Source organism: Lycorma delicatula, chromosome 8, assembly GCF_047948215.1.
Source record: "Lycorma delicatula isolate Av1 chromosome 8, ASM4794821v1, whole genome shotgun sequence".
NCBI classification, from domain to species: domain Eukaryota; kingdom Metazoa; phylum Arthropoda; class Insecta; order Hemiptera; family Fulgoridae; genus Lycorma; species Lycorma delicatula.
This window is the reverse complement of record NC_134462.1, coordinates 125704133-125718662: the sequence shown is the minus strand read 5'-3', so window position 1 is coordinate 125718662 and position 14530 is coordinate 125704133. Positions and strand designations below refer to the sequence as shown.

Sequence of the window (14530 nt, the reverse complement as noted above, 5' to 3'; positions counted from 1 at the left end):
AACTCATCTCTATGAGTGAAATGAAGATGATGTCTGTCCTCCAATGAGGAAAGTGTAAATAAAAACAATAAACTATTAAAAGTTTTAACAAATTTGAGAAAACCAGGTAGGTTTTAATGCTAATAGTTCTTTTATACTACTCACCACTATTTTATTATTAATAATAAATCACATGTAACACCTATTATCCTAGTGATCCAGATGTAAAACACTTCAGGTATACTCCACTATATGTATATGGGCTCCAGCTACTATGAGCCCCAAATTGACAAGATGGATGCGATGCAAAGAGACTTCTGTAGTACACAAATTAGCTTATTACCTTTCCTCTCTCCCCTGTTTACTACATGGTATCTATATGCAAGTATCTCTGATAATATTCAGCTAATTCATATAAAATGAGAAGAGCTATTATTAAATGTCATTTCTAAGGAGATAGATTTTATTTTGAAGATACTTTCAACAATTACAGGAAATCTTGTTTACTTACTGAATTAATTCTCAGTAAAATTAAGAAAAATTACCATAATTAGATACTTTGATATTTTATTTTACAGTTAATATTTTTATTTTCTATATTCATTCTGTGAAATTTTGAAAACAATTTATCATAGTTTTTTAAAAATCCTGACCCAAAAACTTTGACTGGGAATCCCAAACCATTAGAATATGGACAATCAATCATTAGTTGACTTTAAAATCGGTCTTGGATTCAATTCATAGCAAGGATGTGACATTTTTTCAGGTACTGTCTCATTCATATAATCCTCCTCACTAAAATACATTCCAATTTGGTTAACAATGTCATGTTTTATTAAAAATAAATTGTTTTAAGCATAATAAATTTTATTTCAGGTATTTATTGATTTAACAAAACTTGTAGATACTACTTTCTCTGGGTTTGTATGTTTAATTTTACTTATTTCAGAGAGGGTCAGACATCTTCTGAAGAATGGCATAGACTATATGGAAGATGTTCTGGGAATGAAATATACCACATTCAGTTACAAGATTCCAGATTTTTTGGTGAATATGAAGGAAAAAGTTTTACGTACGCTAGCTTCCATTCGCATAGAAAGTAAGTTTATTATATTTAAATTGAATGATCTTTACTTCCTGGCATGGCAATTAATCAAAAAATCGGACATGGGGTTTTTATTTCTCAGTGATTCATGAACCAAGGACACCAAAAAAGCAAAGAGGGGGTAATGTTAATACTTATGTACTTGCATTGGCGTGTTTGAAGCTTAATAACTTAACTGGATTAACCGATTTTGATGAAATTTTATGCAGACATTCGTGTAGATGAGGCAATTTGTTGGTAAAATTTTGGGATCAATATCTCCAGGAGAAGGGGCTGGGAGATTTTGGGGGGGCAATATTTTCAAAATTTTGTTAACATTATCGCACTTTATATAAGCTTATATGCAGGCATTACATGCCTGCATACTTATCTTAACCATCTTTTTTAAAAAAATTGTCCCAAAATTCCCCCTTCCCCAAAAATTAAAAAAATATATTTTTATCTATTGCATGTTTTTTCCTGGGTATAGTAATAGTGCATGCAAGTAATAAAAAAAAATACTTTGGGGGAATACAATATTCCCAATACAATACAATATTAGGGGGAAGCCAATCAAAGTTTAAAATATTAATTTTTTGAAACTTTTTGGGGTTTATTTAAAATTTTAATACTACTAAATAATAAACTTTTAGTAGGAATATTACAATAAAATTTCATTGTAATCCATCCTCTCCCTCCATAAAAAGAATCTTAGGTAATTTTTTATTGGTTGTCCACCAAATTTTTTTTCTGTTTCCTTCCATCTAACATAGTAAATGTATAAAAATCAAAAAATTTTCTTGTAAGATCATTTTGGAGGGGAGCAGAAAAAGTAAAAAATACAGATTTTTTGAATTTTTTAAGTCTTTTTGGTTTATTTAAACATTGAAATATAATTTTAAAAATTCATCATAAAAGAAATCTTAAGTATCAAAAAAGAAATTTTAGATACTTTTTCAGTTATGTATAAAAATATATGTTATTATTTTTCCACTATATAAGAAGTAACCAATGCCAGGAAAGTATTACAATTTTATCAGATTTTTTTTTAAGTGTTATATATTCTAAAAACTTTTTCCTGTTGTAAAAAAATTACTTTAGAGTTTTGACTTCTTTCAGTTGGTGCATAAACTAGTCAGTTAACTACAGTAATTCCCAAACTGTGCGCTGCAGCACTCCGGGGAGCTGGAGCACCCTATAATTATTAATTTAATGTTAATAAAGTTAAAAAAGTAATGATGATACACGAGTTTTATTTATTTTTATCTCTTACTTACGAGTAGTCATAATTTTACTTATGGTAGGGCTCTATGGAAAAATTTTAATTGAAAAAGGGCGCCATGATTCGGAAGAGTTTGGGAACCACTGGTTTACTATTATTTATCAAATTTTATTGATGGATATTATCAATTTGAATCAGTTTCATTCCACTGGATGAGTAAGCAAAATCTTTTTGTTATTATTAATGATAATTTCTTGTAATGAGATAACTACATGTTAAATGCAAAGTGTAAAACTAGATTTAGTAGTTCATTTTAATTCTTTTAGTTCTGTCTTTAGTAGTGTTCTGTTTGTGTTATATTAATATAAAGTTTTTGTAAATCTCATGAGTATCATATCAAATATTAGGATCTGATATCAAATCAATATTAGTAGTACTGACAGATCAAATTGCGATTTGTACCAGTGAATGCACCCAGATTTCTTGTTTGTGTACAACATGGTTTTTTGAAAGAGTTACAATACTAGGTGAAAATTATACTGTTCAGAAGTAAATGTATAGAATTATAACATTTGTATGAATAACTTTTAGAAATAGATTAAACACTTATAACGTTTTTTATACCGTTTAAACTCAGTTAACTTATGAACTCTTTAAGTAGTGAAATAAATATACTTGCAGTAACAAAATATGTTTACAGATTTTATATTTAACTAAGTACACAATTTTCAATTATTTTCCTTCAAATTAAAAATTCTTCAGTTTTCCATTCTCTATAAATTAATCAATTTTTATTGACCAATCTCTGACAATAACCAATCCAGTGACTAGCAGACAGTTTTTAAAACGCACAAAAAAATAAAAACAGAATTTTTAGTCTATTTTTTTTTTTAAAGTTTGAACTATAACAGTAAACATCTTACCTACCATGTAAAAAAATAATTTACTTAAACAACTAATGAGATTCTTGAAAGTCAGAGCATAATTTGTCAAGAGTCTGTCAGAAAAGGGAACACTTATGGAATAAAGTAGCAATCATATTTTCAAAAAATTAATCAACTAAAATGTTACTTAAAAGAATTCTAGCGACTATTAATTACTCTCTGCTGGTATTTCTAGTAAAAATAGTGAAAAATAAAATATAATTTACGATACATCAAATGACACGAACATTGCCACTTCCGTGAAAGGAATTGTAATTTATCTTAGATTGATTGTTAAAGCTACAATTAAATATTTAATATATTTACTAATTGTTAGGGTTGAAGGAAAAATAACTTATAGTTTACTTATGGGATTAGAAATATTCTTTTTTTTTTTAATAAGCTCTGCTACTTTTAATCATTTCTGCTACTTTTAGTTTGATTGTTTAACCTAATCAGTAAAAGTTTTCTATCTTTTCATATTGTCATAATTCACTTCTTACTTCATTATCATACTGAACCCGTAACTCGGTAACTGTATGGCAGAGCAGATTACATTCATCAGAGTACAATACTTATACCACATAAGCATCTACTACTAAACTTGCTAATTAATCTTGACTAGATGTAAAAACTGATTCCAGAAGAGATAAGAACCTGAAGCCCAGATATTTTGATTTATAAACTAACTTAAATTCAACTTTCTATTACATATTCATTATAGATTCTTGGCTCCCTTTTGAATATACTGGTTTTCTTCCTTCATAATTTAAGCATTAAATAATATGTTCATTCTAGAATTTCTATAATAATTTATTTGTTTATATAACAATTGTCTAATGCTTAATATCAGTTGCTAATGGATGATAATGAATTTTATAGAATGTGAAAAATGGCATGCCTGTTCCAAACTCGAACCTGAACTAAAAAATTATATTGTTTCAAAATATTTTAATCTAATGAAATGAATTTGGATAAAGTATTAAAAAATTATAAATATTTCATATTAAATTGAAAGAATTTTGAAGTTGATAATCATTAATTTTAAGTAGCTTTAGCAGAAAAACTTATAATAATTTTTTGTTCATATTTTAACAGGTATGGTGTTGCTCTGGTAGGAGTAAGGCCGGCAGAGTTACCAGAATTTTATGAAGATACAATATTATTAAATCCTGGACCTAGGCACATTATGAAGAAGACTGATACTTGTTATTATATGAGCATAACAAAGGAAGAAAACTCAGCTTTTGTTGTTGCTAATAATAACAATAATAATAACGGACAAGAAACAATCACTGTTAAGACTGATGGTTAGTTATCTCTGTTGTAGTTTTCCTCATTTATAATTTATTATAAATTTTCTGTTAACATTAAAATACTTATTAACTAGTGATGATATTTTGTAGAAAGAAAAGATCAACCTTCTAACAAATTTCTGTTTATATATTTCATTGTGAAATAATTTTAACCAATAAAGTATTTATAAATTTCAGATAATCCTGATGCAACTACCCCTTCAACACAACCTAAGGAAACTGTTTCACCTGGTCCTGGACCACCAAGTTTGGGTGGTGCTGGGGGTGGGCTTGGTGGAGGAGGTGGCTGTGAATTAACCATAACCGGTAATCATCTTGGAGTACCAAAACCAGACACTAATCCAAATCTCCTTAGTCCAGAAGTGCTCAACCAAAGAAGAGGTAAGAAACTTTTTAATTGTTTAATTAGGATTCATTTCTTTCATGCCAGGTATCAGATCTTAATTATTATATGGAAGTGAATATTCAGTCAAAATTTCAATAAAATATTTCATATAAAAATTTTTCAAATTCTATTTACTTTAATTGTTATCCGATTGAAATCGTTTGCTAAAATTCATCCAGTGTCTAAATCCAAAAAAAAACTGTTACCACAAAAATTTTTCTTTTGAAGTTATAATTTTATTTGCTTAATGTTTTTCATATTACTTTTTTTTTTATAAAATTTATTCTTAGCAAGTAAATGCCAGAAATATATGTATTTTTTTGTCATCGGTAAGTGAAATTAAGAAAATCACATGTTGCTAACACTTCAATTGTTTAAATTGTTTTATCTATTTAAAATAGATTATTTCTTCAAATTAAGAATGCAACAGCGGGATTCATCAGAGAGTACTAGAAACTGAAGGTTATTAATAAAAATAAAGTGGCAATATCCAAAGATTCATTTAATCAACAGGATTCTGTGCTGAAGTTAAGCAATATTGGCTGCAGTTTTGTTGTATATTATGGATACTAATGCTATCACGTGATTCCTGTCCTGTTATCAGTAGCACCAATAAATTAAATTACTCATTTACATCCAATAATTTTCTTTCCATGCAAATATGACAAATCTGTCCAAGATTTTAGATTTTGATTAATTTAAATGATTTACTAAAATAGTAATAATAATAATAATTAATTGGTCATTGTTTATTTTCCTTCATTGTCATTTCTGGATCTCTAATTCATCCCAGTATTAGCTCTGTAGGAAACATTTGTAATTGGATTGGACATTAAGTGACTCCAATATTTTGTACGGTTGGAAATGTCAACTGTTGTTAGTCAAGTTTTTAGTCAATAAAAAATTTTAATTTTTATAAAAATTCAATTTTTTTACACATGGTTTATTTCAGTAAGTAGTTCAGATTTTTTTTTTTTGTTACAGTCAAAATTAATTAATTATCAAAAATTGTAAAGAAAACCTCTTCTATTAATCAGATTCAATTAAGTCAAAGACATATTGAAAAGTAATACTACCAACAACTTACTAAGTCTTAATTTGATCCTGACTTAAGTCAAATTAAAATTTTATTTTTAACTTTCTAAAAGATTAAATTTTAAAAACAATTTTCTCTTTTAAATTTATTTTTTATTTTTACCATTTTAGTTTTACTTTAACTTAAAGTAGGATAAACTGAGAAAATCCACTGCTCACTTGAAAAAAAATGAAGCGACAAACCTGCAAATTGATAAAAATATAAAACAGAATGCAGAGTAACCACATAAGGAGATCTCTGCTGACCATGACTTAAGGTTTTCTAAAGAAACAAATATATATTATTTCTTACCCAAAATTTTCCAGTCAGATTTCTTCAAGTTTTTCTGAAAAATACTTTAATTATTGTAACGATATCAGGTTATGTTTCATAACAGTTAGTAATGGATTATTTAACAATTCAATACTATTCAGTGATATGATGACGACAATGACTTCAAAAATATATTAACAATACTTCAGATTGTTTATGTAGATAAGTTTAAACTTAAATATATTCCCTTAAGTTATCCAGAAAAATGTTAGGATCCAATTGAGGAGCTTCCTGTGAAGAATAAAAGCAGAATTATTGAACCAGTCCAGATAGGGAAGAGCAATGCATTAACCTACATGAAATGAGTTCCAATTGAGAATTTCTCCTGTCATTGAATTCGACTTAAAAATAATGTTTTTGATTAAAATGAAGATAATGATTTATATTATTTGATTGTGGAAGAGTTGAAAGTGTATGGTCGATAATGACTGTGTTGTGATTCTGAAGAACCCTAAGAAGAGCGACTAGCAAGCCTAGTAAGAAAGAAAGATGGACTAGCAAGACTGAAGTATGCTAGCAATAAAGATAAAAGAAACCTGAAAAAAAAGAATGAGTTATTTTTAAACATACTGCTGTAATTGGCATGTGGAGAAACTGGAAACATATTCATCAAAGAAAAGTTTCTGTTAAATATAATGAATGATATATTTAACAGAAACAGAAATTCAATCAATCCCATGTTGATTTTTTATCCAAGTGCCAAAGTTTAAAATAGGGAAAAGCCAGTTCAATCTTCAAAAATATATTTTTTCAGTTAAATATGATATTATTTAATAAACGTTATGAGCTGATTTAAATACATTGTGAAATAGAAACTAAAAGAGAAAGTATGACAGAATAATTAGTGTACATTTTCATTTCCCTAAGCATTTGTAACAATTTTTTTTAATGTTTAATGAAATTTGTTCACTTTTTTATATTATAATTTTAATGCCCCGTTTTGAAAATTTACTGGTAAAATATTACATCATCATTATTATTAAATTATTTGTTTTCTTCTTATTGCAATATTTCAGGTAGTAGAAGACCAAGTATTTTACCAGTACCAGATATGTTTACTAGCTCAACATTAAATATATCATCAGGGCCTCAGGATGAAGGTGATGGTGATGATAGTGAAGATGAAATGGATGATGATGTGCCTTGGCGATCGCCCAGTGAAAAAATAGCGTAAGTATTGTAATTGATTAGCATGAACTTATATCACAGTTATTGTATTTCATAAAAGGATGGATGTTATGCACCTTAAGTGTTGTTTTCATCATGTCTTATAATTATTAAAGTTTGTACTTTTTACTAATATCAGTTTGATTGTGTGTTGATTTATAAATCTCACTAGAATTAATAATAATATTAATAAGAGTGTATGTAAATTCAATGTTGTTTTTTTGTGTGATAGAATATTTTGCCAACTGGATTTTTTCAGCTAAGAAAGTATCTAAACTTAGTAATTGTAGTTTTATTCAGTTCAAAAATTTATTTTGCAATATTTTAACTTATTTTTCTGCCATATTACTAAGTTCTGTCTCTAATAAAAACATTTTTTTACCTTTTCCTAATATAATTTTATTATAAAATTGAATACAGACAATAATTTGATGTACAAGTCAATAAAAATTTTTTTTAAAAAGGTTTTTTTTTTAGTCTAATACTTAAAGAACTTTGTTTTGTAATTCATTCACTGAACTCGTAATAACATTTAAAGATTTTACATAAAGACTTTAAAGATTTACATAATGTTTATTACTACTCAAAACTTTTCTCATTTTTCAAAATAAAATTCTCTGTAATAAACATATAATTTAAATTTCAGTGGTAATAAGAGTATGCTAGCATGCTAACTTTTGAGGAGTACTGGGATCATTAGATTTCTTTCTTCTTCAAATATTGTTAAATGAATTAACAGTTAAATTAACAAATACATCATATGTTATTTGGTGATTGAATCATTAATGAAGTGATTACTACTTAATTAAATGAATTAGTGAGTAATTACACTGATCAATAGTGATTTTGTTAATCTCAATATTTGCTGAATTTTAGTTGGACACTGATTCCAAATATGAAGTCAGAATTTCTGTACCAGCCTCAGATTTTTTGTAATTGCCCTTCCTATGTTCCAGTAAGTACATTTGTATGAATATTGCAAGTACATTATATTTATTTATTTTATTTATTACAGCAGTTAAGTTGCTAAATTAAGTATAATTTATTTGAGTTGATAAATAATCATGGAAAATAAGTATAATTTTTATTATTTACACAGTAATTAAAACAATTAAAAATAATACATTTAAGATACATGTAATTTTTTCTACTTCCTTGTACGAAGTAAAGGAAGTATTGTGATCGCAAAAAAATTTGGTTTTCAGTTTTCAACAATCCCTGAATCCATTTTGACTAGTTTTGGCGTGACATCTGTACATATGTATGTACGTATGTATCTCTCATAACTAAAAAACGATTAGCCATAGAATGTTGAAATTTTGGATTGTTGTAACATCTAGTTGTGCACCTCCCGTTTTGATTGCAATGGACTGAAGCAAAAGTTCAAGAAGCCCAAAATCCAAAAAAAAAGATTGGATTTTGGACTTTTTCTTAAATGCAGTAATAAGACCTCATTGAGAGTTTTTCAGTGATATATCATAAGCGATACTTATTTTCATTGGTTTAAGGGTTATTGAATGATTTTGCGCTGGTATTTAATGACACATCCACCTTGAATTATAATTTGATTTATTGATTACTGAACTAATTACACATTGAACTAGTGGACTATATTAACACATGTTGTCGATCACGCTTCCAATACCAGACCCACTCTACTGTCGCTCCCTACTTTCGTACACTCATTAATCCACCCCCACCACATGACATATGCACAATCACACTCGAACGCACATACAAGAACAATCATCCAGTTATAGCCGAATAAAATTTTAATTAATGAAACGTTTGGATCTTACAAGGGGAAGGCACATCGGTTTGAATTAAACTTCATCTCCTTTTTTTTGTTAACTTTTTTTTTTAATTTAAATATATTGATTTATTAATGATTATTAACCTCTGATTATAAAAAAAATTATAATAAATAATAATTCAATAATAACAATAAAAAAAAGAAAAAATATCAGAAAGATATTAATGAAATAAAATTTTATGTACTTTTCATTTTAAAAAAAAATGCAAGAAAAATCTGAAAAAGTTTACTTTCTGTTACTACACATTAAGCTATGTTTAATGGAAAATGTTGTGAGATCAAATCCCATCATGATATATTACTTTAATAACATTTTAAAGTAATATATTTTTTTAAGTAATTTATCATGATGGGACTTGATCTCACTTTCTACAGAACATGCTTCCTAATATAAGTGACGCTAAGATAAAGGAAGGACTGCAGGTAACAAAAATAATAAAGTATATTGAATTTGAAGACAATTTGACTGTGAGTTTTAATTGTTAAGTTGTTACATGGAAATGTTTTTAAAAGATTGTAAACAATTTCCTGGAAAATCATAAGGCAGATTCTGCAAACTTGTAACTGAGCGTCCTAAAAGCTATAAAACACTTGATGTAATTCAGCACTATTGATCCACTTTTTAGATTCTCATCTGAATTTTTTCCCTACCAATCTTTGACGATGTGGGTGGCGAACATGGATAATGCTTTCACCAGGAAATATCCACCATGAGAACATGCTACCAGGGAAAAGAGAATGCTGGCTGATTACTGCTGGAATCTAAATACTGATATAGGCTACCTACAGCAAACTACACTAAAAATTCTGAAAAAGCAGATTTTAGGCAGTAGAATTGATGTAAAACATTGTTATACTATTAACACAATGCTTTTTTCTTAAAAAAAAAAATGGTAAAATGGTACAAGAAACTACCCCTATTATAAAGAAACCACTTAGATTTTGAAATTAGTGAAAAAAAAAGATTCAGCTATTAAAATTTGTTAAACAAACAAAAAACAAAATTTTGTTGTTATTATTATAAACTATTGATTTATTGATCTACCAGTTAATTTAAAAAGGTTCAAGAAAATTCTTTAAATTTGAAGAGATCTCTCTGCCCTTTTACTCAAACCGATGCAATTGCAGGTTGGTCTGTAAATCTACATGGCAGAAATGTCTATTGTTATACAGAGTGAACTTAAATTATTCAGTGCATTTTAATGGTTACTAAAACATGAACTAAGCAAGGTAGTGTACATTGATTTTTTCAAACATTAGTGTAGGTACTAGAGTCACTGAATGACCTTGAATGAACATGCTGGCTGGATGTAATGACAGGGGGATTGTCAGTTGAGGAATGGCTACCATACAGAATGAAGCAAAGAAGAAAGTGTGTATTATGGTTTCATGAAAGCAGATTTGTTATTAGTGTTCATAGACGTTTTTGTCATTAGTATCAGCAGTTTAAGAATACAGGAAATGTAATACACAAAAAAAAGTGCTGGTAGACCTCCTGTCTTTGGGGAAGTTGTGATTCAAGTAAGAGAAACTTTTCAGAGAAGCCCTGATAAATCGACTAATCGTGTGAGTTTAAAACCGGGAATACCACAATCGATAATTGTGAAGGTTTTACATAAGCGCCTAAAACTTCATGCATACTAAATTCCACGTCACAATTTTCACAGAAGTCACAGAAATATTTTTAATAAATTTTTGATTAGAAAATCCTATTAGATACTGGTCTCTAATCACTATTCAATATTGAAGTTTTTTCACTGTTGATTAAGCAAATTTCTCAACTACCTAATTCATATTTAACGTAACTTTTTTTTAATTGTAATTTCTAATAAAGTAATTTACAATAATAAATAGTAAATCTGTTGTTTCTAATTGTAAGTTGGATATATAGAGCAAACTAAAAGTAGAAGATTAAGCTCATTATAAATGTAGAAGATTAGAAGATTATATATAGAAATTCACTAAAGCCCAGCATTGTAAACTGCTGAGCAATGCTCAATTGCTGAGGTCAATATACGTTTGAAATTCTAAAATTATCAATATACCTTAGTGTTTACAAATTATAATTAAAATAATCAAAATGACATACAACTCTTAGATTTTAAGTAATATTTCTGTAATTGGTTTTCGATTGTAATCTTTTTTCAATTTATTTTCTCTTATTCCTACTGCACTAGGGTATCACTCCAATTTTTCATCACCTGTAAAGTAATTCCATCATAAATCCAAGATTTTAATTATAAAGGAAAAAAAGAATAATAAATTAAGTAAATTACACATATCATTCATACAAAATTACTTATCCAATCTATTTGTAATGTTATAATAATAATTATTGTCTGTATTTAATAAACAAATTTCTGCTTAGTATAAAGATAAAATTTTATTTTTAAAATAAAATGTTTATTTATTAAGATAGAGTAGTATGTTTTTTCTACATTTGTTTAGTTTACCAACTATTATATAATTATATGAAGTTAGAATTTTATTCACGCTTCAAAAGAAAATAGACTTTTGTTATATTTGTTTTATTTTCTCAGACCAATGAATGCTGAGGAAACATAGTTCAAACTATAAACAAATCACTAATTCAGGAAATCAGTAATAAATAAACTAATATTGAATAACTTTCTGTTTATTTATTTAATTTTTTAAATTATTTTCACATTTTTCTTTTGAAATGACTTTTGTTTATCATTAAACATTCACAAACCATAAACATTTTCTGAAAAAAATTCTTTCCTTTTTTCCCCATTTTTGCATTAAATAACTCAATAGGTATATCTCTAATAAAATCTATTGATTTATAGTAAATAGTTCTTCATACCATACTTACGATAATTAATGAATGTACTCCACATCTGATATAATTCTTATATCAGATAATTTCAATAATTTTTATATTAGGTTATTGACCTATTTAATATTATAAAATACAAATATTTTACACAAGTGTATCATTGTAGGAATATTACAGAATTTTTATACTTTTAAGTATCCTGACGATGAGTTTTCCAGCATTACCTGGTAGTCATTTTGTGTTAGTCATAGGCCTAATGCTGCAAATTTTTTTTTTTAAGTGTTGTTTGAAATTGGCTACTGGTGAATATTAACTGAATTATTTATTAATTGAATTTTGAAAGAAAAATATTAACTTTTTGATGGTAAAAATTGACTAAGACTTAAAAAATTTCAATGTTTGAGTCATGCTTTTACTAACATTTCATATACAGTCAGGAATTAATCTGTGAAATGACACAAAAACAGAAGATGTCCTATCACCAATACTTTTTAACTGTGCCCTAGAAAAGGTTGTCACAGAGTGGAATAAAGAATTAAAAAATTTAAGAATTGATGAAAACAACAAAATGAGAACAAAACTTGAATTTCTGTTTGTGAACATATTAGTCTTTATTAGTCGATTTAGCTAAAATATTAGTTGAACTATTAGTCGATTTAGCTAAAAATATTGATGAAGTGAAAAAGAAAATTAAAAAATTATAATAATGTACAAATAAAATTGTGCTTAAAATTTTTATGAAAAAATAAAATGCTTCTCAAGTAGTAAAAACAAAGCTTAAACAATCAGAATCTTAGAAGAAAAAATGATTAAAAGAATCCCAAAATTTAAATATACTGAAAACTATAACACCAAAAATCTTAGAAAAAATAGAAATGAAAGCTAGAATATAGAAGAAAATTGAAATAACATATCATTTAACAAAGGATATTTATATAACAAAAAATTCTTTCCAAAAAAAAAAACTGAGACATTACAAGATAGTAATACTTCCAGAAGCTCTATATGGGCCAGAGAGTTTACAAATGTTTTCAGAAAAATAAATCAGCGAAATAGAAAAAAGAATTTAAAAAAATATATACAGTCCAAAATATGAAAACAGTATTTTATAAATTAAGAAAAGCAGAAGAAAATTATAAAGACTTTGAAAAAATAGAATGTACAAATAAAGAAAAGAACTTTAAACTTTACGGTCACTATATAAAATGAAAGAGTAGATTAATAAAATGAAATTTTGTTCTTGAAAAAAAAAATGGTTTAGAGAAGCAGAAAGGATTTTAAAATACTCATAAAAGAATGCAGAATTCTGAAACAGGCAAATTTTCAGAAAAAGATATATATAAATTTGAATTTCCAGAACAGCAGAAGAAAAAACAAATCATTAATGGAATGATGAGATGAAAAAAAAGATGAAGAGTTTTTGGAAAAGAAATAAGTCTGAGCTATGTAATTGTGATGTGGTCAGATCGAAAGAAAAAACAAATTTTACATATTACTATTAAAAAAATAACTTTTTATTATGTTTTAAGTCTGTTTAAATTATTGACTTGTTTGTTACATACAATTGTGTACGTATTCTACATTGAGTGTGTTTAAAAGGTATTGGTTTCAATTTTTTGTTAGCAGCAGAGCCTCCATTTTTCAGGTACAGCCTTGACTTCCCATACAATAAATTTTCAGTCATCTTTAATACACATAACCAGTAGGTCCTTAACAACTTTTATCATCAATCTTCAGGATCATCCCCTTTTTTCTCATTTCTGATTGTTCATTATCTCATTTTGTAAATATGGTTTATTGTTTCCGTATTTGCAATACATTATTCTTTAATTCAGTTCAGTTTCATTTGTGATAATAGTTGCTGTTTTTCACCTTAGGAGCTTAATTACTATTGTTTCAAAAGTGAGGTTGATGGCATTATATTCAGTCCTTGTTATTGGTGAACATAGGTTTTCAGTCAGAAGAGTCTATCTTAACCAATTGTGTTTTGTATTTAGGCAGCAGGAACTAATTTTCATTCTTCCCTAAATGGGATAGGTTTTGCTGGTTTCTGTAACAGGAAAACATCAGCTAAGCCATTTCCTATTATTTTTTGTTAGACAAGGCTGTGAGAATAATATTGAGATATTTTTCATTAATTTTTGAGAAAATATTTAACTTAAATATAAATTATTACTTGTTTAAAAAAAATCAGTGAATGACCAGTATTAGCTATTTTTCAATAATTTTGGAAAATTATTTATTTATACTACAGAAATATACAAAACATTTTAAAAGAAACTTAGAACTGTGTCACAAAACACATACAGTGTATTATAAATAATATCCAGTGTTTTGAGGTCATTTTTCTTAATTCTCATCATCATAAAAAAACATTCTTTATAAAAATAAAATTTATAGTTGAGATAAAACAGTTTGCACAATAAAAAATTT

General features: G+C 27.0%; 1 protein-coding gene across 1 annotated transcript in view; it reads left to right on the top strand.

Moving 5' to 3' along the window:
- The window catches only part of SLO2 (slowpoke 2), a 139837-nt gene that overhangs the window by 49556 nt on the left and 75751 nt on the right, over window positions 1-14530 (top strand). Inside the window, exons 8-11 of the mRNA XM_075372738.1 lie at window positions 929-1078; window positions 4307-4518; window positions 4702-4905; window positions 7334-7487. Coding sequence (XP_075228853.1) covers window positions 929-1078; window positions 4307-4518; window positions 4702-4905; window positions 7334-7487 — 720 coding nt within the window. The remainder of the gene's footprint in view (window positions 1-928; window positions 1079-4306; window positions 4519-4701; window positions 4906-7333; window positions 7488-14530) is intronic.